General features: G+C 46.2%; 1 protein-coding gene across 2 annotated transcripts in view; it reads left to right on the plus strand.

Annotated features, from left to right (window-relative positions):
• Positions 1–23,651, plus strand: part of UBAC2 (UBA domain containing 2) — a 172,611-nt gene extending 148,960 nt beyond the window's left edge. For both annotated transcript variants that reach the window (XM_059378139.1, XM_059378138.1), the window contains 2 exons: positions 9,136–9,258; positions 22,495–23,651. In XM_059378139.1, coding sequence (XP_059234122.1) covers positions 9,136–9,258; positions 22,495–22,602 — 231 coding nt within the window. In that variant the 3' untranslated portion in view covers positions 22,603–23,651. The remainder of the gene's footprint in view (positions 1–9,135; positions 9,259–22,494) is intronic.
• The last annotated feature ends 413 nt before the right edge of the window (positions 23,652–24,064 follow it).

Here is a 24,064-nt window from a genome sequence, read left to right on the forward strand (position 1 = left end):
TCCCTGTGTAGACACTTATCAGCGTACACGCTGCCTCGTCAGCCTGCCCTGAAACCCACCAAAGCCTTTAGAGGTAGGGTTTAGTCCATGGGGCCTCCACTTGATAAAGTGTTGCGAACGTTTACAGTTCTGAACTAGAAAATCCGTTATTTTTTAAATTTTCATAATAAATTTTATTTCATTTGAAGAATCTTTTTACCACTAATGACAGATATTTTATAAAAACGGTTGATCAAAATGCAAGCTGTTTCCTTTTTCCTCTTTTAAATATGTGGTTATTGCTTTTGAAGAAGACAAAGTAAAGGAAGCGTTTCCTGTTTGTAGAGGCTCGTAGTTAACCTGCATCGAGAGCAAGTTAGTGTCAAAACATCCTAGAGCCTAGAGCTCCTGTAACTTTCTGCTTTTTAAGCACTTTTTTGCCATCACAGGAGCAGAGGGATTGGGGTTTGGTTTTGCTTTGCCTGCTCTTCCCCCTCTCACTCCCTTAAAGAAATAAAATGTTACAAGTTTCTACCAAAGGTTCATTGCCTTTCCCACTGGCCTGCAGCTGGTGGGTGGGGGCCTAACCCTATGCCTGTTTGTATGTTTAGCACCTGTTTTTGTGTTAGAGTTTCTCAACCTAGACACTGGTTATTTTGGGCCAGACGGTTCTGTCCTGCGCCTTGCTGGGTGCCTAGCGGCTTCCCTGCCCACTCCACACAGCAGCTCCACCATCCCGCCCCCCACACCCTGCCCAAAGTGCCTCTAGACATTTTCGAATACCCCCCAGGGGCAAAACAACCACCAGTATACAGCCATAAAATCGTTTCAATAGTATCCTGTTGTTCTGAGTATTTTTTAAATTTATGTAAATGACGTTATACATTGATATTCTCCTGTGACTTTCTGTGTTCGTTCAGCTTTGTATTTTGGAGATTTATTCAGTAGATCTAGTTCCTTTATTCCACATGCTCATATAATAGTCCTTTATAGGATAGAACCATTTATTAATTTATGTCCCTACTTCTGGACAGTTACTTTTTTTACATTTTCTTGCTTGATATCCTAATCTGTGCTTCATAGAACACCCTCCTAACTGCTGCCTTAGGCACCCGTAGCTGCCTGGAAGTGAAATTGCTGGGTCATAGACCAGCCTCAGTTTTACTCAGTCCAGACTCGATGCTGTCCACACTGTGCCAAGCTACACTCTCACTGACAATCCGAGTCTCCGTTTCCTTCACGGCTTCCCCTTACTTGGTGTTAGAGAAATAACCCGCTGCTGTTTTAATTTGCATTTCCTAATCCCAGTGAGTAGAACATCTTTCCTTACCTGTATTGACTCAGGCTTCCCTCTTGTGTGAATTACCTGTTCCTATGCACTTGACCGGGAACACGTGGGGATTAGGGGCGCTGACCGCCAGCAGAGTGAAAAACCCATGTATCGCTTTTGACTCCCCCAAAGCTTAATTACTAATAGGCTGTTGCTGACTGGAAGCCCACCAGTACCCTAAACTGTACCGTGTTCATCTGAATGTTGTGTATAAGTGGATCTGCGCAGTTCAAGCCCATGTTAAGCGTCTGCCTTCGGCTCAGGTCATGATCCCAGAGCCCCATGTTGGGCCCCTTCTCTGTGGGGAGCCTGCGTCTCCCTCCTCCTCCGCCTGCCACTTCCCCTGCTTGTGCTCACACACTCGCTCTCACTCTCTCTGTCAAATAAATAAAATTAATAAAATCTTTTAAAAAAGAACATACTCTAACTCCATCCTTGTTGCAAATGGCAAGATTTCGTTCTGTTTTACGGCTGAGTGATACTCCATTTATAGAGAGAGAGATACAGATAGTCCCTTTACTCATACACCCACCCCGCATCTCTGTCCATTCATCTGTGAGTGGACACGGGCTGACTGCAAATTTGGCTGTTATAAATAATGCTGCTATAAACATAGGGGTTCATCTATCCCTTTGAATTAGTGGTTTTTGTATTTGGGGGTAAATACCCAGTTGTATGATTACTGGATCATAGGGTAATTCTATTCTTTTTTTTTTTTTTAATTTTTTTTTTTAAAGATTTTATTTGTTTATTTGACAGAGACAAAGAGGTCACAAGTAGGCAGAGAGGCAGGCAGAGAGAGAGAGAGGGAGAAGCAGGCTCCCCGCCAAGGAGGGGTTTGTTGTTTGTTGTTTGTTTCAAGATTGTTTTGGCTACTCAGGGTCTTTTGTGGTTCCATACAAATTTTAGGGTTGGCTGTGAAAAATGCTGTTGGTCGCTTGATGGAGATTGCATTAAATCTGTAGACTGCTTTGGGTATTATAGACATGTTAACAATATTTGTTCTTCCAGTCCATGAGCATGGAATATCTTTCCATTTCTTTGTGTCATCTAAATCTTTAAGTTTATTTTTTAAATAAATACATATTTTTTGCATATAGTATGAAGTAAATGTTTTAATTTCTCTTTTTCCATAAGCCAGTTATCCCACTGCTGTTCATTAAATGGTATGTCCTCTTCCTGCTGACCTGTAATGTCTGCTTTATCATAGACCAAGCGCTAATGTCCACTTCTGATTCCCACTCTCTCCTGTTTCTTTGCATAGTATGTCACATACTAATGCCACTCTAATTACTACCATCTAATAGTCCATTAGGACTGGTGCTGGGAGTAGGAAATCCTCCCTTACTGTACTTCTTCAAAATATCCATGTCTAGTTGGGCCCTTAATTCAACTTCACGTTGTCTAGTTCCACCAAAAAGACAACCACACACTTTTGAATTTTGAGTCTATAGCAGTTAGGATTAGACTTAGCTCCATATGACGGAAAACACAAAATAACAAAGTTTGTAAAGGCAGAAGTTTGTTTCTCATGTGGAAGAAGTGCTGACGTGGACAGGCCTGGCCTGGTGAGGCAGGGGCGTGACGTGGCGGGGCCAGACTCCTCTCTGGCTGCTGTTCTGTCCTGGGTACAGGGCTTCCAGCGCGCAGCGCCTGAAGGCTGCTTGAGCTCCAGGAAAAAGTAGGACCCCATGAAGTAGGACCCGAGAGGAGGGGCGCCACTGCCATCTTCTTCCAGAAGTCCCGTTTGCCCCTCTCTTTACATAGTACTGTTGGCAGAACCGAGTCCACACGGCTGGGCTGCAAACTGTAGGAACCACATGTCACACACACACACACACACACAAACCCCTACTTTTAGAGAAAAGGGAATATGGATATTCAGACCCAACCAGTGGTCTTTGCTGCAGACTGAAATCGACAGCATCTGAGCAGATCACGGTGTTGAGTCTTTGCAGACAGGACTGTGCCGAGTCTTTTCACTTAGGTCTTCCAGTATTCTTCAGTCGAGTGTTTTTGGTTTTGTTGTTTTTTTTTTTTTTTAAAGACTTTATTTATTTGAGAGAGAAAGAATGAGAGAGACAGCATGAGAGGAGAGAGAGACAGTGGGAGCAGCAGACTCCCCGCCGAGCAAGGAGCCCAATACAGGACTCCGTCCCTGGACTCCAGGATCATGACCTGAGCCACCCAGGAGCCCCCTTCATCCAAGTTTATTGATGTGAAATGTTGGGTCCTGGGGGCAAAGGTCCAAGAAAGAAATCATGAGATGTCTTTGGTGCAAAAAAAAAGGTTTTACTGAAGCTGGGGGATAGGATCCCTGGGAAGAAAGAGCAGTGCTAGGATTGTGAGGAGGGACTTGGTTATATGCTTACAAGTTGGGAGGGGCTTAGGGATGGGGAAGTGTCTGAAGAATGTGGAAACAAGGTTGCCAGGACCCTGAGGGTCATTTTCTATTGTCTTGCAAAGCCTTGCCGGTGAGACCCGTTCCAGTGGATATCAGTGTGCCTTCTGTTTGGAGGATGGTTGCTAATGCCTATCTTGGGGGTCAGGTAGAGATAAAGGAAATTTCCAAAGGGACTTTTATTTGCCTAAGAAGACTAACAGGATCCTGTAGATGGGGCTAAGGTCAAGCTAAGGTTGCCTTTTGCTTCTAGCAAAGTACTGACATTGAGGCATTTGAGTTCCTGCAGGAAGGTCCTTGGGCCTGTCCCAGGCACCTGTCCGTGGTCCATAAGTAGTGAGGAAGTTTAATTAAAATATCTTTTACCTTTGCTCCCCACATCATTTACTCTTTTCTCCATAGAGTAATCGCAGATCTTTTGTTAGATTTAATTCCCAAGTACTTAGTAGTTTTTATTTCTATTGGTAAATAGTTATTTTTTACACTTGAATTTTCTAAGTGATCACAAGTGGAAGATTGTTAACTGATACTTCTGTGTCTTTTACTCTCTTATTCTCTTTTTCTAAGAAGAGAGTTACGTGTAAATAATGGCAGTTTTGTTTTTCTTCTCATCCTTCTGCATTTTCTTTCATAGTTGGTTAGTGTGAGCCTCCTTCTGTGACGAGTATTGAATGTTAGAGGTGGAACAGGCATTCAGTCCATTAATGTGTGAATTACAGTACTATATTTTCTGAGATTTCGGAGATAAATCCTAATGTAGTACATTATTTCAGATTAGATGATTATTTTTTAAACATTGTTGGGTTGAGTTTAATATTTTATTTAGGATTATTTTATCTGTCCATAAAGGAAAAACAAATTGTCTCATAATTTTTCTTTCTGGTAATGGCCTTCTGTGGTTTGGGAAGCAGTGTTATATAGCCTCAGAAAGTGAGGTGGGAGCTATTCCTCTTTTTTCTCTTCTTGAGAACAATGTCTGTAAGATAGTATGTCCTTAAAAGTTATGTAGACTTCTCCTATAGACTTTTGGTGGGTAGATTTTCTTCACTATTATTTCAGTTACATTAATGGGTAAAATTAGTCCAGTTTTCTATTTCTTTTTTTAGAAGCTTTTTTTTGGAAGTAGCTTTTTTTGGAAAAAAGTAAACATTTATAAAAGTAATTATATGAATGAACTTTCTTGTGTTTTATTTAACATTATATTTGAGAGGTTCATTTATATTGCTACATACAATTGTAGTTTGTTCATTTTAACTGCTTTTTTATTTTTTAATTTTATTTTTAATTTTTAAATTAAAATTTTTTAAATTTTTAAAAATTAAAATTTTTAATTTTATTTTTTAATATTTTATTATGTGATTCCACCATAATTTATCCATCTCACTTCGTGCACCTTTGGGTAGTCCAGTTTTTGCCTATTACAAATGGTGCCACTGAGAACGTTTTAGTCATGCCTTTCGGTGGACGTGCGTTTGCATTCTCTTGTCTGGGAGCAGAGTGGCAGAGGTAGACACACATGTGCAGCTTTAGTAGACGCTCCTGAACAGTTTTCAAAAATGATTACCAATTTTTGTTTCTTCTTGAATCAGTTGTAGTAAATATATTTTCCCAGAAAATAATCTGTTTTATCAAAGCTATTGGTATGAATAAAGTATTGTGTTTTTTTACTGTCCGCCATGATACGTCTTGTATTATTCCTAATACTATTTATGTTCCTTTCTTTGTTTTCTCATCACAGTTGCCAGGCTTTCCATTTTACTTGACTTCTCAAACAACCAACTTTGAGGGCACCTGGATGGCTCAGTTGGTTGAGGGTCTGACTCTTGATGTCCACTAAGGTCACAGTCTCGGAGTCGTGGGATCAAGCCCCACGTTGGCCTCTGTGCTCAGCACAGTCTCTCCCTCTCCCTCTGCTCCTCCCCATCACTCGTGCTCTCTCTCTCTTTCTCTAAACTAAAAATCTTTTTAAAGAAAAACAACATTGGATTTTATTGATTCCTTCTATTGTGTCTTTATTTTCCACTTTACTAACATCTGCTCCCGGCTTTCTCAATTAGATTATTATTACTTTCTTTAACTTAATTGAATATATTTAACTCTTTTTCAGTCTTTTTTTAAGCTCAATATTTTAAAATTATATCAACTGTTTAGTTATATCTCACCACCTTTGATAAGTAGTAGTCTCAATTTTATTCACTTTTTTAAAAAGATTTTATTTATTTATTAGAGAGGGAAAGAGAGCATGTGCGCGTACATGAAAACACGAGTGGAGAGTGGGGCAGAGAATCTCAGGCAGAGTCCGTGCTAAGTGGGGAGCCTGATGTGGGCTCCCTCTCACAGCCCCAAAACTATGACCTGAGGAGGATGGTCGGATGCTTAACCAACTGCGCCACCCAGGAGCCCCTCAATTTTATCTACTTTTAGCTATATTCTAACATTCATTATGATATTTTCCATTTTTGATTTCCAGTATGTGAATTTTTTGTTTGTTTTACATTACTTTTAATTTTGATATTGATTTCAAATTTAATTGCATTGCGGTCAGAAAATACAGTCTGTGAAGTATTTATATTTTGCTGTTTGTGGGCATTTCATATAGCACTTAGTATGCAGTCACTTTTAATCAATATTTTATATATAATAAGTATGCAGTCACTTTTATAAATATTTTATATATAATAAAGTGTTCTCTAAATACTGAGTACCACCCGTATACACCCACTTATATAACTTTTTATGTTCTGTATTATTAATTTTTGTCTCCTTGATCTATCAGTAGATGCTAAAAACTAAATACATGTCTGGGTGGTTTCTCTCCTTTATTAGTTTTTTTAGTTTTTGTGTTGTGTAGTTTGGCACCACTGTGTTTATAAACATAATACTTACATGGGGTGCTCAAGCGGCTCAGTTGGTTAGGCATCTGGCTCTTGGTTTTGGCTCAGCTGTGGTCTCGGGGCTGTGGGATTGAGCCCCAAGCTGGGCTCTGCGTGGTCAGCATGGAGTCTGCTGTCCCTCTCCCTCTGCTCCTCCCCACCCTGCTCACGTGCTCTCTTTGCCTCTCTCTCTCTCTCAAATCAATAAATAAAATATATTTTTTAAAGATTTTATTTATTCATTTGACAGACAGAGATGACAAGCAGGCAGAGAGGCAGGCAGAGAGAGAGGAGAAGCAGGCTTCCCGCCGAGCAGAGAGCCCGATGCGGGGCTCCATCCCAAGACCCTGAGGAGATCATGACCCGAGCTGAAGGCAGAGGCTTTAACCCACTGAACCACCCAGGCACCCCTATACATGAAATATTTTTAAAAAGTAATAATAATAGTGACACATCACGGTGACTTTATCTCCAGGAATGCCTGTTTTGCCCTTGAGGCCTAATTTACTTGACAGGAATATAGTGACATGACGTCAGCTTTCTTCTGTTAGTACTTCTCTGATACTTCTTTTTTCGTCTTTTTCCATCAAGTTGTCTGTGTTTTTACTGATGTTTTAGACTTGTTGGGGGTGGGTAGGAGACATTTCAAAATAGAGAAGTTGTCCATGTATGTGTATTATTATCACTAGCGTATTTGAATTTTTTTGTACCAGTGTGTAAAACAACTTTGTATAATGTCTCTCTTTTTAATTTCCCTAATTTTTTTCAAATCTTTTTTTAGTAATATCTTACCTTTTTTTCAATGTCTTTCTTCTATATCTTAGTCATTTTAAAACTTCTGAAATTATAGTTGTTTTCAGATTGTTATAAATTTAGGTTCAGGGGATGCCTGGGTGACTCAGTCAATTAAACATCTGCCTCGGCTGAGGTCCCGGTCGCAGGGCCCTGGGATGGAGCCCCATGTCGGGCTCTGCGCGCGGCAGAGAGCCCGCTTCTCCCTCTGTTCTCCCCCATTCATGCTCGCACTTGTGCGAGTGCTCTCTCTCTCAAATAAGTAAGTGGGTTCTTGGGGATCTAATCCTCCTATTTATTGCACATACGGAATCTCAGTTGTGATGGGTTTTTTCCTCGTGGGTTTTGAATTTTGGATTCTAAGTGACTCCCAGTCGGAGTTTTATCTGTAAATCCCATGTAATCCCAGGGTGAGAGAGTGGGCCTCAAGTGTAGTCTTACATCTGCTCCTGCTTGGCTCCTCGGGGGTGCGCAGCCCTATCCCAGAACCAGTTCTTACGTAACTTTTGATGGGCTCTGAAAACACATATTTATGTAACTTCATCAATTCATAACTGGTAATGAACTGGTAACTTCATAACTGGTAATTCATAACTGTAACTTCGTAAACTGGCAACACGTATTCATGTAACTCCAACCTCAGATTTCTCATTTCTGAATTCTCGGGCAGGCCAAGCTCCCTCAGCGCGCCTTTTGGATTTTTTTCTCATCTTCTCTCTCACTGAGGGTGTTGCCATTTGAGGCTTGTGCCTTTATGTAGGTAGTGAGCTGAGAGTCAGACCTCTTTCATGAACCTGAACAGATGGCCGTATGTTAGCAGGGTGTGCTCACCCTTTACCCCAACCCTTGCTCACTGTTCTGGTTTTCCAGAGCTTGTTTCTGGCGCCTTGGGTTCTCCCTTTCTTCCTTTTGTGCTCAGCTATGCAAGTGAAATGTTTTTCTTACTTTGTTTACTATTTTTAGATATTCCTAATAGGAAAAATTTCATGTTGTCTTAGTCTGTAATTTTCCTAAATCTAGAAATAGAGATTTAAAATGATAAACTAAAATATTGGCAGATAGCTAGAAACATGAATTTTTTAAAAGCTTTGTGCATTGTGCACTTTTCTTCACACAGTGGCTTTTTTCTTCATTGATGACATAGAATAAACAAGAAATGACTTTGCCATCGATCTAAGTCACCCCTAGAGCTACTCAGGAGGCTGGTTCCGATCCCTCCCTGCTCCCAAACCTTTTGTCCCTGTGTGTGGCTTTGTAAGCATGCTCAGAACTTACTTAACTAAAAGAAGAAGGAAGAATGGGAGGAGGAGGAGAAGAGGAGGAGCGTTTCAAAGAGCCGCTGTGGACACGCCTGGTTCCTGGCAGCCGGCAGGGACTCCGCCTTCTCGCGTGGTCGTCTTCCCTGTCCCGTCAGGCGGAGCCCCGAGCTCCCAGGGGCCAGAGGAGGTGGGACGGGGTCCATGGGGCTGAGGTTAGAACATCTGTGTGTGTCCTCTGTTGTCTTCCAGAGCCAAGTTGCACAAATACCTCTGGCAGTGCCATTACCTTCTTTCTCTGCGGGCTCCTCCCGCAGGCTGCCAGTGTCCCCCTGTCGGCCGGAGGGCCGCGTGACGCTTCAGCCTTTGGATCGCTTGTGGTCAGCAGAGCAGTATGATATTGTCCCAGTCTATGGGTATGACTTCATTGCAAGAGAAAGCCCTGCCAGGCATTCAGCCGTTTCTCCTTCTGTGTCTCATCACCATGTACTGGTCTGTTTTTAGGGAGGAATAATCAACTGGAATCGTCTCTTCCCTCCTTTACGTCAGCGGCGGAATATAAACTATCAGGACGGTCGGCGGTCTGAGCAGCAAGCATCTCCTCCTCTCGAGGTTTCTGAGGAACAGGTAATCAGTAACACCGGTCCTTCCCCGAAACCTCTGTTTCCCACTTGAAGCCATTTTGCTGAACGAGACTTGAAAGAAATCAAGCATATAAATACATATAAATATGAGCATATAAAGATGACAGTTAAGCTGCTAAGGGTAACAATGATAGACACTTGGGCCTTTATTGGCTACTCTGGAAATTACAAGTTTGAGGAAGGTGTGATTTGGAAAAAAAAAAATTGTAATCACTTATTTTGAAATTTATAATACTTTATACATACCGGAAACTACCAACGTTTGTTCTCTCTAAGGGCTAGGAGAGAACAAGACAGGACAGAGAAGGAGTGGTGCTTCTCTGGGTATGGATTTTGTATGATTTTGACTTAGGAATCAGGTTAATGTTTTACATATTCAAAAAGCAAATCAACAATAGGGACAACCATAAACTAAAAAGAAACAAATAAATAACCCAACTGTATTTTAAATAAATAACATAATCATAGGAGAGAGGGAAAAATAAATTTTAGTGACTTTTGAACATAATATACCCTCAGTCTAAAGTAAAAAAAGAATTGCAGAGACATCTAAAGCTCTTTCTAGGGTTATGTTCACAGTAGTGTGAGTACAGCAATTCTGAAATTATGTTGTATTTATTGTAGATTTGAGCAAGTGAGGAAATAGGTTGATCTTACTGTAGAAGGAAAATACAAATTCAGAACAGCAGAGAGCAAGGAAGAACCATGAGGTTGGGTTGGAATTAGAGGTACCAGCATAAACTCGTGATTTACTAAGTCTGTGTGTGTGTATGTGTGTGTGGGCATACATGTGTCTTAGTCTGTCTACCTAAAGCGATCAGAAGCAATGCCATCCCATTAGCACTGACCACACCTAGTGCCCAGATCTAGTTTCTAAATATGTTGGCCCATGGACAGAAGTGAGCCTCTAGAGAAATGAAATGGTGGGTTGCAGGCCCAGGGTTGTGAAGGAAACAGAGGACCTGGACCACCGTGCAAGGAATTAAGGACGTGCTCCAGAACCAAGGGAACAGGCCCCCAGGACACCAGGGCCAGCTTGACGGGGTCCCACTGGCCAAATTGGGCACATAAGATTTGGGTATCAAAATACGTAAGGACAGGGGAGCCTAGTTGGTACAGTCGGTTAAGCAACTTTTGGTTTGGGCTCAGGTCATGATCCTGGGGTTGTGAGATCGAGCCCCACATCAGGCTTTCTGCTAAGCACAGAGTCTGTTTAAGACTGTCTCTCCCTGCGGTGCCTGGGTGGCTTAGTCATTAAGTGTCTGCCTCTGTCTCAGGTCATGATCCGAGGGTCCTGGGATTAAACCCTGCATTGGGCTCCCTGCTTAGCAGGAAGCCTTTTTCTCCCTCTCCCACTCCCCCTGCTTCTGTTCCCTCTCTTGCTGTCTCTCTCTATCAAATAAATAAATACAATCTTTAAAAAAGAAGAGAGACTGTCTCTCCCTCTCCCTCTGCCTCTCCACTTCCCCCCCACATGCTGCCTTTTCTCTTTCTCTAAAAAATAAATAAATCCTTTAAAAATAAGGATGGTACTTAATATAATCTACTGGATGGGGGAAATCTATGAGTTCATCCTGATATGAGGAAATATATGCATACACACACACACACACACACACACACAGGAAAAGGGATGTAATAAGGGATGATGGACAGTAGTAGAAAATCATAGTTGTGCAACTATCAGAGCAAAAAATCAGTACGAATCATCAGTACACAAAGAAGAGCAGGCTGTTTATATAATCTCAGAGTATCTCCCCACAAGTTGCTTATTACTTACCAGAGGAAAACCGTTAACTGTACAGTGGAGAAATCAGACACCAGCTTAGCGAATTTATCAGAATCAAGAGACCAGTAATGGACCCAGGACACATTATGGGCATGCCCTGAAGGGACACATCAGTTATGTGTTACAAGAGAAAATCCCAAAACTTCGATCATAAAGAAAGAGCAGATAAACCTGATTTGAAGGCTATTATGTAAAATACCTGACCCATGTTCTTCAACAGTACTAAGGTCATAGCTGTTCCAGATTAGAGCCTAAGGGGCCCATTAACGACGCATCAGGCATGATTCCGAGCTGAGCTCTGTACCGGGAAACGTTCTTGGTGAATGGACATGTGAGAGTCCGTCCGTGCAGCCGCACTGTGCATTAGCTCATACACGTATATCGACGTTAAGTGTCAAGGACGTGGCATCTCTGCAGACTGAGGTTGGGAAAGAGAATATTCTTACTGGAAAGTACACCTACGGGTACCAAGAGGTAAAGGGGCATGGTGTGCGCGGCTTCCTCCCACCTGTTGCGGGAGGAGTAGGAGAGCGTGCAGAGACGGAACGCGGCTGCGGCAGAGTAATGGTGATCTGGATGAAGAGTAATTGGGCTCTTTCTATTGTTCTTGAAATTTCTCTGTAAGTTTGAATTATTTCAAACTAGAAAGTTAAAAGCATCTGTGAAAGTAGTTCAGGGTATTGCAGGAACAACACTTCTAAATTTCCTTCTGCACATGTTGCTTTTTTTTTTTTTTTTAAGATTCTATTTATTTATTTGACAGAGATCACAAGTAGCAGAGACGTAGGCAGAGAGAGAGAGGAGGAAGCAGGCTCCCTGCTGAGCAGAGAGCCCGATGTGGGGCTCAATCCCAGGACCCTGGAATCATGACCTGAGCCGAAGGCAGAGGCTTTAACCCACTGAGCCACCCAGGCACCCCCGCATGTTGCTTTCTTATCAGACCAATAAAGGGTAGCATTTTGTAGCTGGTCACAACGTCCAGGCTGTCACCTCCTCTGTCCCCAGACTATGCCAAGGTCCCTTGGACCCAGGGCACCTGCTCAGGGTGGGGCTTCCACTGCCTCCCTGGATTAGGCCCCCATAAACGCCTTGGAAAGAAACGAGCTGACTGTGCCTGATGAATCGATCCAGCTTTTCCAAAACCTCACAGCTTCTCACTCAGGCTGATCATTTTAGTAGCTCCTCGGGCCTGAGAGGTGGAGGAAGGAGTCCATTCTCTTCCGCCCCCATTAGAGAATTTCTAGAAAAATGGTATTCCCATGGATAGGAAAACAACCCAATAATTCAGCCTTTTGTAAGATATTGATGGTAACAGATTAAAAAATAAGCTGCTACTCTTCAGTTCAGGTAAAAAGTAGAATTCTGTTCTCTTACTGTTTACTTGCCAGAACCACAAGTCACATTCCTCACAGAGCAGCCGTTGAGGGTATGAGGTATTTAAAGGTGAGACCGTTCTTCGTGTTGTACTTTGAAACAAAAATGTCAAAACGCGGCAATCAGGAGAATGTGTGTGATTGAAGTCTTCAGGGTGTTCTGATGAATCATTCTCCTTGATCCTTCCAGAAGGACAACAGGTTAACACGTTGTCAGGATCTGTTTCAACAGCATTTACTTCCTTGCTCTGGTGTGAAGAGATGTAAATACATCAGAGGCTGTTGTTAACATATGCTTCCTTATTCAGTAATTTTCTAAACCTTGTTTCTTGTGTTTCTCGATTATCCTGAACATGGCCATTACAGTCTGTCATTTCGTTAGAACAAAGTGTCTTCTCGGGGAGTTGTTTGTTAGGTAGACTCCTGGCAGTTCTTGTGATAGGTGTTAGCCAAACTGTAAAAGAGAAAAAAAAAAATGTTCTTGCCTTCAGGATGTTTACAGTAACATTTAGAAATGTGTATTTAATATATATAATCTCTTGGTTAGTTTGTTGAGGCTAGACACTATCTAAAATAATATTTGTTAGTAATGTAATCAAATAGCTTGAATGAACAAGACTTCTTTATACTCCTTCAGTTAAATGTGCTGTATCTTCTTTATTTAAATATCAGAGTCATGCTGTTTATTGCATTAAGAATAATTTTGGGGACGCCTGGGTGGTTCAGTGGGTTAGGCCTCTGCCTTCGGCTCAGGTCATGATCTCGGGGTCCTGGGATCGAGTTCTACATTGGGTTCTCTGCTCAGCAGGGAGCCTGCTGCCTCCTCTCTCTCTCTTTCTCTCTCTCTCTGCCTGCCTCTCTGCCTACTTGTGATTTCTCTGTCAAATAAATAAATAAAATCTTTAAAAAATAAAAAACAATAATTTTTTAAACCAAGAACAATAAAAATGATTGAGGTTTTTCTGATGTAAAAAAATATATATATTCCGGAACTTTAATGAGTCCTTTAAGATAGGAAAGCAAGGACTATGGTAAGAAAGAATGTGCATCTCTTATCAGATCTAGTAACAGTCAGACATACAGCCATAGAAACATTTTGCCACTTTTTCTGCTTTTGCTGTTGTTAAGTTTCTGGCTTCTTAGTTCTTCCCAGCCTACTTTTACTGTTTTTCAACAAGTGGACCCACACATTTGCCAGTTCATCGTCCTTTGAAGATGCCATCCCAGCCCCTCTTAAGAATGTGTCGAAACCAAGCACCACCCTTTCACAGCTCTTTTTAATAGTACAATGCGCTCAAATGTCTACTATGTTAAAAATGAGTGTAGACATTATTCCATTTCTCTTTCTTTCTTTCTTTCTTTCTTTCTTTCTTTTTTTTTAAGATTTTACTTATTTATCTGACAGAGAGAGATCACAAGTAGGCAGAGTCAGGGGGAAGCAGGCTCCCCACCAAGCAGAGAGCCCCAGGTGGGACTTGATCCCAGGACCCCGAGATCATGACCCGAGCCAAAGACAGCGGCTCAATCCACCGAGCCACCCAGGCGCCCCTGTTTTTTTCTTTTTAGCCAGAGATTCTCATTTTACACCTCACATAACAAGGAACTTTTTGTCCTATTAGCATCCTATTTTTTTTAAATCAAAGGAGGAAAAGACTCACTAAGTTTGTCTTTCTCAAACCCTCCCCATCTTAGAAAACGGTCCTTCAGTGTTTTCTTAGCGGGATACATGGGTAAAATTGGACCAGGAAGTTAAACGGGACTAAACCAGAGCTAGGACTCAACAGAGGAAAGAGAAACTGCTGAGGATCTCCATGTCCCCCTTTCCAGTCACGCCTCTTTTCCTCCTCATCAGCCAAGAATCACCATTTGTCTGCTCCCATCAGAGCTGCCCTCCTGTGCTGCAGAGCCCAGGGTGGGGAGCCCGGCCTGGAGACAGGGCTAGTCGGCTCTGCCCAAATGTCCTGGGGCCAGGGAAACTAAAGCAAGGACTGCCAGCGGCATGTGTCAGCCTGGGGTGGAAAGTGCCTTACATTTGGGGAAGCACAGGGGCGTGAGATTGGAGCGGAGGATAACCTGAGCAGCCAGGCAGGCTCCCCAGCGTCCGCTGTGCCGTGGGAACTCCCACTTCTGCCTTTCGGACATCAGGAACCGTGGGAGGATCTTACACGGGGCGTTATGTCACTGGGTTTCCCTGGAGGGTAGACTGCAGTGGAGGGAGGAGCCTGTTAGAACTGTAGTGACGTGTGTGACTTCTTCCCCTGCTGCCCAGGAACTGTGCTTTCAAGTGCTCGTGAGACTCCTGCCTCGATGAGGTCTGTAACCGCTAGTACGTTTGTAACACCCGAGGCCTGTCCTGGGGATCCTGTTCCTGTCCTCTGAAATGTTCATTGACCCAAGCAGAGAGAGAATGGCTTTCAGCACCGAAACCCTTCAGTCTCAGCTGGAAATAGCAAAGCACATTGAGTCTGAGAGCATCTTAGTCTTAGTGAGGTTCTCTCCTCTCTCCCCATCTCAGGAGTCTTCGCCGGAGTCCCCGGGAAAACCCACCTCAACTCCAAGTACTCAGACTTACGCAGACCACCCCCTCGCTGACATTTATTTGGGGTACCCTTTGCACTTCTGCTCCGTGCACTTACAATTACAGTGAGTTGGGAATTGGCCCAGCGTGACTCAAGTCTTGTCTGTGTTCCCTGGGGGAGGTGAGCCCCGTGAGGGCGAGCACCATTTCTCCCCGTTTCCCCCGTGGCACAGCGCCCGACACACAGAGGGTTCGCAGCAGTGGTTAGAGCGGGGCCGAATGGGAAGGTGTGGTCAAAAAACACTGGTTTTGCCCTCACAGGTGCGTTAGAGAGTGGTAGGACGTCAGACTTTTCCATCTGAATGCCTAGATGAGAAATGGGTTTTCTAAGGGAATACCAAAGCTAAAGGTATTGGGATGAAATATTGCATGGCACTCGAATAGTTAACCAGGGTTTGGGGGTACCTCATTCTGCTGGTTATCCTAAAAGGTACAAACAGTGGAGCTCATCCAGTCTGTCACGAGGGCCTCCTTGGTACCAAAGTCGGAGCTAAGCAGAAATTAGCTTAAGCAAAAATAAGGGACCTCTGAGCGGGTCTGTAGCCTGCGGGAGCGTACGATAACCAGTGACCGTTCAGTCAGCCAGCGGCTGTGATCAGAGGGATTCGGCCCTTCCGAGGAGGAGGGGCGTGGTCAGGTGACCGTGGGAGAGGGGTGCACTGATTCCCAGGGGATCTAACCATACCCCAGAGGTCACATGATCCTTACAGCACAGGGGAGGCAAGGGCGAGCCGAGTCTCCCAGGACTTGCTCCCTCGGGGTGTGCATGGGGCCCTGGGCAGTGGCCCGCACGGACAGCCAGCCAGCGTGGGATTGGGTCGGGCTTCTCCGGGTGGGCATCACTTCCTGCAAGTGTCAGGATTTGGGAACTAAAAACCCCCAAAACCATTTGTTTTTGACACCCTTAGTTAAAGGGAAGTTAAAGAAAACCACAGTCCTACTTGAACAAAACAGCAGAGGAGCAGTTCACTGGGAAGAATTGCCATGCATTTCATTGGAATGAATGTCCTATTTTATTAGTCTGAATTGCAAGTAGAAGGCCAAGGTAGGGTTTCATTTATTAAACCTTGAGTAAGAGTCATCTTTTTTTTTTTTTTTTTTAAGATTTCACTTATTTATTTGACAGACAGAGATCACAAGTAGGCAGAGAGGCAGGCAGAGAGATAGGGGAAAGCAGGCTCCCCACTGAGCAGAGAGCCTGATGCAGGACTTGATCCCAGGACCCTGGGATCATGACCTGAGCTGAAGGCAGAGGCTTTAAACCACTGAGCCACTCAGGCGCCCCTAGGACTTTTTTTTTTTTTTTTTTAAAGGAAAGGAAAACCAATATGGGTTTATCTCCATCTCTATAGGTTTCTTTTCTGGTTTAGCAGGGTCTCTTTTTAAAAAACATATTGCAGGAAAAACACATTTGGCCTCTTTGCCTGGCGAGTGCCCTCCTGCTCTGCCTACCCGTGGGCAAGTTCCCACAACCTGCAACCCACTGGCTCACTGAGGGCCTCAGAACTTGACCAGAAGCCACTGACAGAGTCCAAGGGCACTGAGGGCACCTTCCACGCGGTGGGGCTAGAATTCCAGTGCCAGCCTCTCCTTGCTGCCCCCTGTGTCAAACCACCTCTGAACCTTGCCTCTAGAAAGCCAGGCCTTCAGCTACAGAAAACCACACTGGTGGCGTTCCGTGCAGGTACCGTTAGGTTTTACAAATGAGCGCTGTGGAAGACAGGAAAGCATAACACATTCTCGGGATGTTAACCCAGCTACACCTGTTTCTTTTTTTAAAAGAAATTAGAGAAAAGGATTATTTAGTTGTTTGGGCTAGAAACCCAGGAGAACTGTGTTCTGATGTTCTGTGGTGAGAAGTTTTAAGCAGAAGCTTCCCGGCCATGCACAAGCAGAAGGACGGTACTTACTGTGCTCCAAAATGGGAGAAGGAATGTTGAAAGAAATGCTTTCCAGAAAATTCTATGGGGCATTTTCTAAGTTTCTCGAGCAGACTGACTGCCGCGAACCCAGCCGGGCCCAGGCTGACCAAGACTCAGGGTGTGTGCTGGCCTGTGTGGCCCCATGCTCTCCCTGCCATGGCCCCAGTGCTTTATCTACTTTAGCGTTTCGGGCCCTGTTCATTGTTGGCCGGTTCATTAAAAGAACTCATATCACTAAACTGACCCCTTCTGTTACCACTACTGGGCACTTCCGTGTGCCAGGCTCTGTGGTTCTGTGTTGTGGGGGAGGGGACACACAGCAGGCGTGGTCCCGGCCCCCCCAGAGCTCGCCGTCTGCCAGGAAAGATGGGCAACACCCGAGTCACCCAGCCCAGCCCACTGCGGGCACCTTGCACAGAGCCTCGCAGCCGCTGAGAGAGTCTGGGGATCATTGCTGAATTAGTGACACTTCCGTGCGGGTGCAACTTGATTTAAACTGATCAGGGTGTATTTTCGGATTTTTATCGAGTCAAGACCTACAAATGTTACACTGACATTTTCTCTTCCCTTGGATGTTCTAATAGCTGAACTAAAAAGACAGGAAGCAGCCCGTAGAGGAAACAAATTGGGTTTTCAGTGAGATTTAATGTGTTTTGTGGCTAATACATATGCTGGGGATAGGGAAGGAGGTAGACTGAGTGTCTGTAAATACTGTGATTTTATAATCATCAGAATTTAGCATTTGCTAGAATTTATACAAATGTAAGTTTTTCTTAGCGTCACAAATAATAAGGGCTTTTGTTAGAATTTTATGCTTACCTTTTTAAAAAGATTTTTTTCTATCTTTTTTTACTTAGCTTAGTTTCATAGGCCAGTTCTTCTGTGGGATGTTTAACCACTAGAAATATGTAACAGAAATCATTCTTGGCCTGTGTTTAAAACGTGGCTGTATTTGTCTATGACAGGAGATGTGTGTGAGGGTGAACTTCGCCCCAAGCCAGCGTTTAACCGGGTCCCTGGCCTCGGGGCAATAGCACAGCCTTCTCCCTTGATGGCAGTGACCAGGGGGGCTGACTGCGGCCCCAACACTCTCCCCCAGCTGCTCGCTGCCAGCCGGGGCTCCCAGCAAACAAGCATGTGTTTGATTGTTGTGACAGACACATCAGTTCTTTGGCCAGCAGAGGATATAAAACGAGTACAGTGAAAGCAGTTGCAATGAGCGCTGAAAACAAAACCCGAGGGTGGTTTTGTCAGGTGGTGGGAACCTCTGAACTGAGGCCCAGAGGGTCAGCGGGGAGCAGCCGCGCCCCGACCCAGCCCCTCTTGGGTGGGAAGAGACTCGTCACAGCAGGCAGCACTTCCTGGGCACCTGTCGGGCACCAGGTAGCAGGCTCGGCCCTTCCCACGAGTGTCCCATCCCCAGCTTGGGCAACATTGCGAGCCTGCCGCCTTCGTTCCCTGTGTCGCTGCTTCGCGTCCTTTTTGCCTGGTTATTACCCACGTTCCTAAGCCCAGGATGCGGTTTGATCTTCCCTTGGGTGTTTACTGTTCGGGACACTAGGAGAAGCTTACAGATACACTTTTTTAGTGTAATGAATGGTTCAGTTTTCAAAAAGAAGAACTGTTAACATTATTTCTACTTCGTAAGTTTCTTCACCTGGTTAGAGTTCAAGGTCATTCAGCGGGGGAGATCCTCCAGTCACACTTGTCTTCTCACCCTGAGAAGACACAGGAAGCTCTCAGCCAGCCTTGGTGAAAGGGGCCCTGTTGCCCGCCGTCAGAGCCGGCAGGCTCTTCAGTGAACGGCCAGTTGTCGAAACCAGCGCCGGTACGTGTGGGATCGTTCATTTCTGAGAACACAGACGGGCTCCCCAGGAAACCTCACAGGCAGAGAAAGCTTTTCCTTCACACCGACGTTGCTCGCATACCCGAGGACACAGCTGGGCCATCGCAGACCTGAGCGGTGCCCTCTGGGGTGGCCAGCACTGGACCAGCCTGCAGGGTGGTCGCTGCTGCTCCATCTTGGTGGCCCAGGCGGCCACCCATCATCAGCGCCTTCCAGACTCCAAACCACATTCCGAGTCGATGCACGGAAGACTCCAGGACCAGCGGGAAGTTGCGGCCAGCAGCTCCCCCTGCTCCCAGCGTGGGTCCGGCTCACACGCCGTCAGCTCCAGATGGTGACTCGGGATCCGTCAGACGATTCCCACTGGCAGGTGCAAAGAAGCCGCCTCTTCAGCGCTGCGTGGCGTGCGGAAGGTGCTGGAGTGCTGGTACGTCGGGAGCGGCGCGCGGACATGGGCGAGAACGGCCACGGGGCTGGGCAGGCGTGAGCTCGTGGGTAACAGAGAGAAAGCAGAGGACCTGCCCACCACTCTCCGGGCAGCGTTAACGCCACTAAAGAGGGTGGTTCTTAACTGGAAGTCACGGGAATAAACATGGTTAAAGCTTATTTCAGTCCAGGGAACAACGTGGGAAGGATTGCCTGGATTGGACGTGCGTCCAGCCCAAGTCCCGGAGCGCGTGTCCCTGAGCGTGCCGGCCGAGGCTGGAGCAAGCAAGGCGAGCCACGCTCAGTCTGAAGTCCCCAGGGAAAGAGGCAAGTGCGGATTCTGGCGATCAAATGGCAAAACTGATGCTTCATGTCTGTGGAGCCTGAAACAGATGATCAGGCAGATGCCTTGAGTGTTAAGAGTGTTGTGGTCTGTAGGCCCGGCCCCTGCTCCTGCTAACACAGGATGTCATCAAGACATCTGACTACATCTTGCCACTGAGGGATACAGTGGTGACATGTGGAATGGACAGAGACAATATGAAGTGGGTTTTTAAATGGTTAAAAATCTCTAAAAAAATTGTCAGCTAACGACTCGAGGACAAAGGGAGGTCTCTAATGCGTTCTGGGCCCGTCTCCAACTTTGCCTGCTTGGCATTTTCATCAATAATAACTTGAGGGACCTTGTAGAAGTTCGCTAATCAGACTCGGGAATGACACAGTGTTGAGGGAGCTGAGTAACCTAGGAGACAACAATTTAAACTGAAATCCATTTTGGTTATCTAGAAAATGACCAGAGGCCATTTAACGGAGATGCGTGTGGTCCTGACTCCAGGAGAGCAAGTACAGCTTCCGGGGTAGGAGTGAAGCCTGGCTTGAGAGCCTTTCGGGTGAAAATACCTGAGTGTTTTTAGCAGGCGTCGGCGTAACTGGCTACACCCGTGTGATGTGGCTGCACGCGCGGGAGCACGGGCGCACACGCGGGAGCACGGGCGCACGCGCACGCGCACACGGGCCCGCTGCAGACGCGCTCCCCGCTGCACTGAGGGCCGCAATGCCAGGCCGGCGGCGGGCCTCGACGGGAGCACTGCACTTGGACGTGTCAGGTCCAGAGATGCAGGAATGACTAAAGCAGCCGCGGCCTTTATTCCCTTGTTCTAGAAGGCTTACAGCACAGTGGCAGCGAGCGGCCCTCCCTGCAGTTACAGGGAAAAGTCACAACCGTGGTGAACACAGGACAGAGGTCAGTGGAGCCACAGAATTCTCGGGGGCTCCTTCCAGTCTGGGAGATTGGGAAAGGGCCGGGCACCTCCGGAGCCTGCAGGTGAAGAGGAGCGAGCCAGGCCAGAGGAGGAAGCACCAGCAGTGAAGGCAGGGCCGGGCTCCACAGGGCCTGGGCCAGACCAGGAGTTGGGGTGCTGGCCTAGAGAAATAGGGGAGACTGGGGGGGCTGCCTTCAGACACTCGAAGTGCTTCACGCAGAAAAGGGAAGAATAGGGTTGTCGTCTGTTATTTCAAAGGGCAAGATTAGGACCTTTGACGTCCCACGGAGGGCAACTAATGAGAGGCAGAGTCTTCTTGGATTGAGGAAGAACTTTGCATCCCAGCCGGTTAGTGGGTAGTGTGTGTGACATTCTGGGGAAGGTGGTTCTTTCCTTGGGCAGGAAATGAAAGCAGAAGATTCCTCCCAGTCTGTCCGCACTGTCCATCAGCCTGGGACGTGGAGCTGGTCATCGCCTGTGGGACCTTGGGTCTCCCGCGTGTGAGGGCTGCGCTCGAGGACGGTCCTTTTCCCAGGCCCTGGCTGTTCCCGTAGAGAACAGCTGTCCAATGTCTCTGACCACAGCCCACAGTGGGAAACACGGCACACGGCACACATGTGTGTGCCTATGGAGAACTGAAATGAGTTCTATGGAAGAAAGACCCTCACTACGTGCATTTTTTAATGCTAACCTTAACCCACTAAGCGTTCATGACGCACAAATGAGAGATAACAGCCTGGGTTTGAAAGACAGCATCTTTGAGAAGTGCCCCTGCTTGTGCGCTCCGTCTCCCCAGGATGAACCTCTTTCCCAAGACTCCGTGAGGGACGAGGGCTCAGGCCATTCAGGCAGTGCGGAGAAGTGACCCCAGCCTCCTCCCCTGCCCTCTCCCTCCCCCCCCCTCACTTTGGCCCCTCAACGCCCTGCTCTCCCCTGCCCTGCTCACGCACACCCGACTCCCGGAGTATCAGGTACTTTCTTTCCGCTTCGTACCAAGCGCGTTGTTTTCCACGGGAGAGGTTAGAAACAGTGACCAAGTTCTCAGTCCACAAAGGCCTCTTTCACCCACATGTGGTGAAAATCTCAACAGTTTGTGTCACTTTTCATTACATATTATTGCAAATGTATATCTCAACAAAAGTACAAAGAAGAGCTTCCTTTGGCTCGTCTGGGGTCATAAATATCTTTATGGCACATTTCTAAATGGGAAAGTAGGTTACCAGCAAACTCGAGTGGCACTGCCCGCTTCACTGAAAACCGTATGCGCGAGCACAGGAAGCCTCTAGTCACAGATGCGGGATTTGTGGTCCAGAAAACGCAAGCCTCATCCTCCCTGAGCTCGGTGACGCTAGCCACCTCCTTCCCCCGGCTTCTGCCCCAGGCCTCACCCCCTTTGTGTGTGGTTCTCTGCTGCTGCCCAGGGAGCCCCCCGCCCTGCCCCCCAGCCAGAAACTTAGCAAATGCCGCAACTCACGTGGAAGGTTAACAAACGAGGTGTGGGCACCCAGGGGACCCTCTCTGGCCCGGTGGTTCCAGGAACCTGCCCGCGCTTTTGTCACAGGTGTCTCCCAGCATCAGGGATAATCTTCTGTTAAGCGACTGTGCTCTTATGCAAGGAAACATGACTTGAGGAGTTCACAGGAATCGGATTTGATACCGAAGGAGAGTGCAAAGCCGTGTGAGCACTGGGCTGCAGGAACAGACCGGCTTTCCCGGCAGCATCCTGGGGACTCATCTACCCACTGTTCATCCTGGCAGGTCGCCGGACCCTGGGGTGCTCCTTCCTTGTCTTTAAGATAGGATTAAATGAGATAACTGTACTTGTTAGCTATATGGTAAGCACTTTGAAATGTCGTGCCCGTTTAACATTTTTTTTAAAAAATCAGATTTCACCCTACAATGAAAATTAGGGTTCTTGTTTTGTTTTGAAAACAAAACCCTCGTAAGAAACATTTCGGGGGCTGGTGGGTTAGTAGTCGAGTCACTGGCCTCATTGGGTTTCTGGTTGTGTTTCTGTTTCCAGGTTGCCCGGCTCATGGAGATGGGATTTTCCCGGGGCGATGCTCTAGAAGCCCTGAGAGCTTCGAACAATGACCTGAATGTGGCCACCAACTTCCTGCTGCAGCACTGAGGGTCCTGGACAGCTGCACAGACACTGGCCGAGCGGCTGCCCACCCCCAGCGGGCTCAGCCCCACCACCAAGGCAGCCCAGGCCCCCCCGCGCCCTCCCTGGCTGACCTCCAGTGCTCTCGTGGGCCTGCGGTGGTCCCTGTCGCTCCTCCCGTAATTCCAAGGCCATTACCGTTTTTAAAAAGTCTCGAAAATAAGTTTGCCATTAAGTCAGCATGTATTTTCTATCTTTATTTTTTTATGGGGCATTTTCCTGAGTTCGGCCAACCGTCACCTATTCCTGATGTGTTTAAGCTGCATTAGAACTGCAGATTTCTGTAAGCACCCCAATGGGAAGTCCTTGCTATTACCATATTATTATTTTCACTGTACTGTGTCGGCCTACATTAGAGCTGATCATAAAGGGGAAAGGAGAATGTTATTCAGGAAAAAGATGGCAAAATACTCCTTACAGACTTTTCTCATCACTATTTTTTTTCCCTCAAATTTGCTTTCCAACCCCAGTTGGCCATTTGGTGTCCCCCTTTCCCTGGGGGGTGAGCAGTACGGATCTGCTGCACTGGGTCTGGGTCAGGCCTGAGTGAGGAGGGAGAAGCAAGAGAAGCAAACCCTATCCCACACCGTTCCAGCCCATTTCAGTCCAGGGAATCTTTCTAACTCCTCCCCCTCACTGCTATTACAGAAAGTAATGATGATCAGGTCCCAATGTAAGGTTCTAGAATACTCTATGAAACTTAACTGGGGTTCCTCACCCTCAGAATATGTACAGTTAGCCTCTCAGGCTGGGGGTGATAACAGGACAGAGAGCGCAGGGGGGTTCCCTGGAGCAGGGCAGGGCCCCACGCTCTGGCTGTCGGGCTGGCAGCGGGAGCCGCAGGAAGGAGTAAAGCAGGGGGGGCCACGGCGAGCACGCAGGGGACTACAGCAGGGGGACCGTTGAGATCAAAGGCAATTATGACTCTCGTGTTCTGTGAAAGGAGCAGAAATGTATCAAATTGATGCAAATTTGGACAAGTGTAATACTTATAATAAAGTTTTTAATGTGTTTTACTTTGTGGTATTTTTTATTAGACTTACCTAAATAAAATTTTGTTCTAAGCTGCATAATTTACCAGTAGTTTTTTGGGTGTTTTTGTTTCTTTTTTTTTTTTTTTTTTTGCCAATGCTGCTCTTTCTTCAGAAGATTCGGGTGCTTTTTTTTTGGAAGTGAGAAAAGTCCCTTTGTTCCTGGCCCCGTGAGGCCCCATCCTTAGGCTTGCTGGGGCCCTCAGGCTGCTCAGAATGAGAGCTGAGACGACTTTCCGGGAGCCCAGCTGGTCCCACGCACAGGCCCCGATATTGATCTGAGTCTCCCCACATCAGGCTGTCGGGCTGGCGGTCGCGGGCCGAGCATCCCCAGCTGCGTTCACAGGCCAGTGGCTCATAGGAGACAGGCTGGGTGCACTGAGGCACGTTCAAGCAAG

Source organism: Mustela nigripes, chromosome 15 (genome assembly GCF_022355385.1).
Source record: "Mustela nigripes isolate SB6536 chromosome 15, MUSNIG.SB6536, whole genome shotgun sequence".
In the NCBI taxonomy this organism is placed as follows: Eukaryota; Metazoa; Chordata; class Mammalia; order Carnivora; family Mustelidae; genus Mustela; species Mustela nigripes.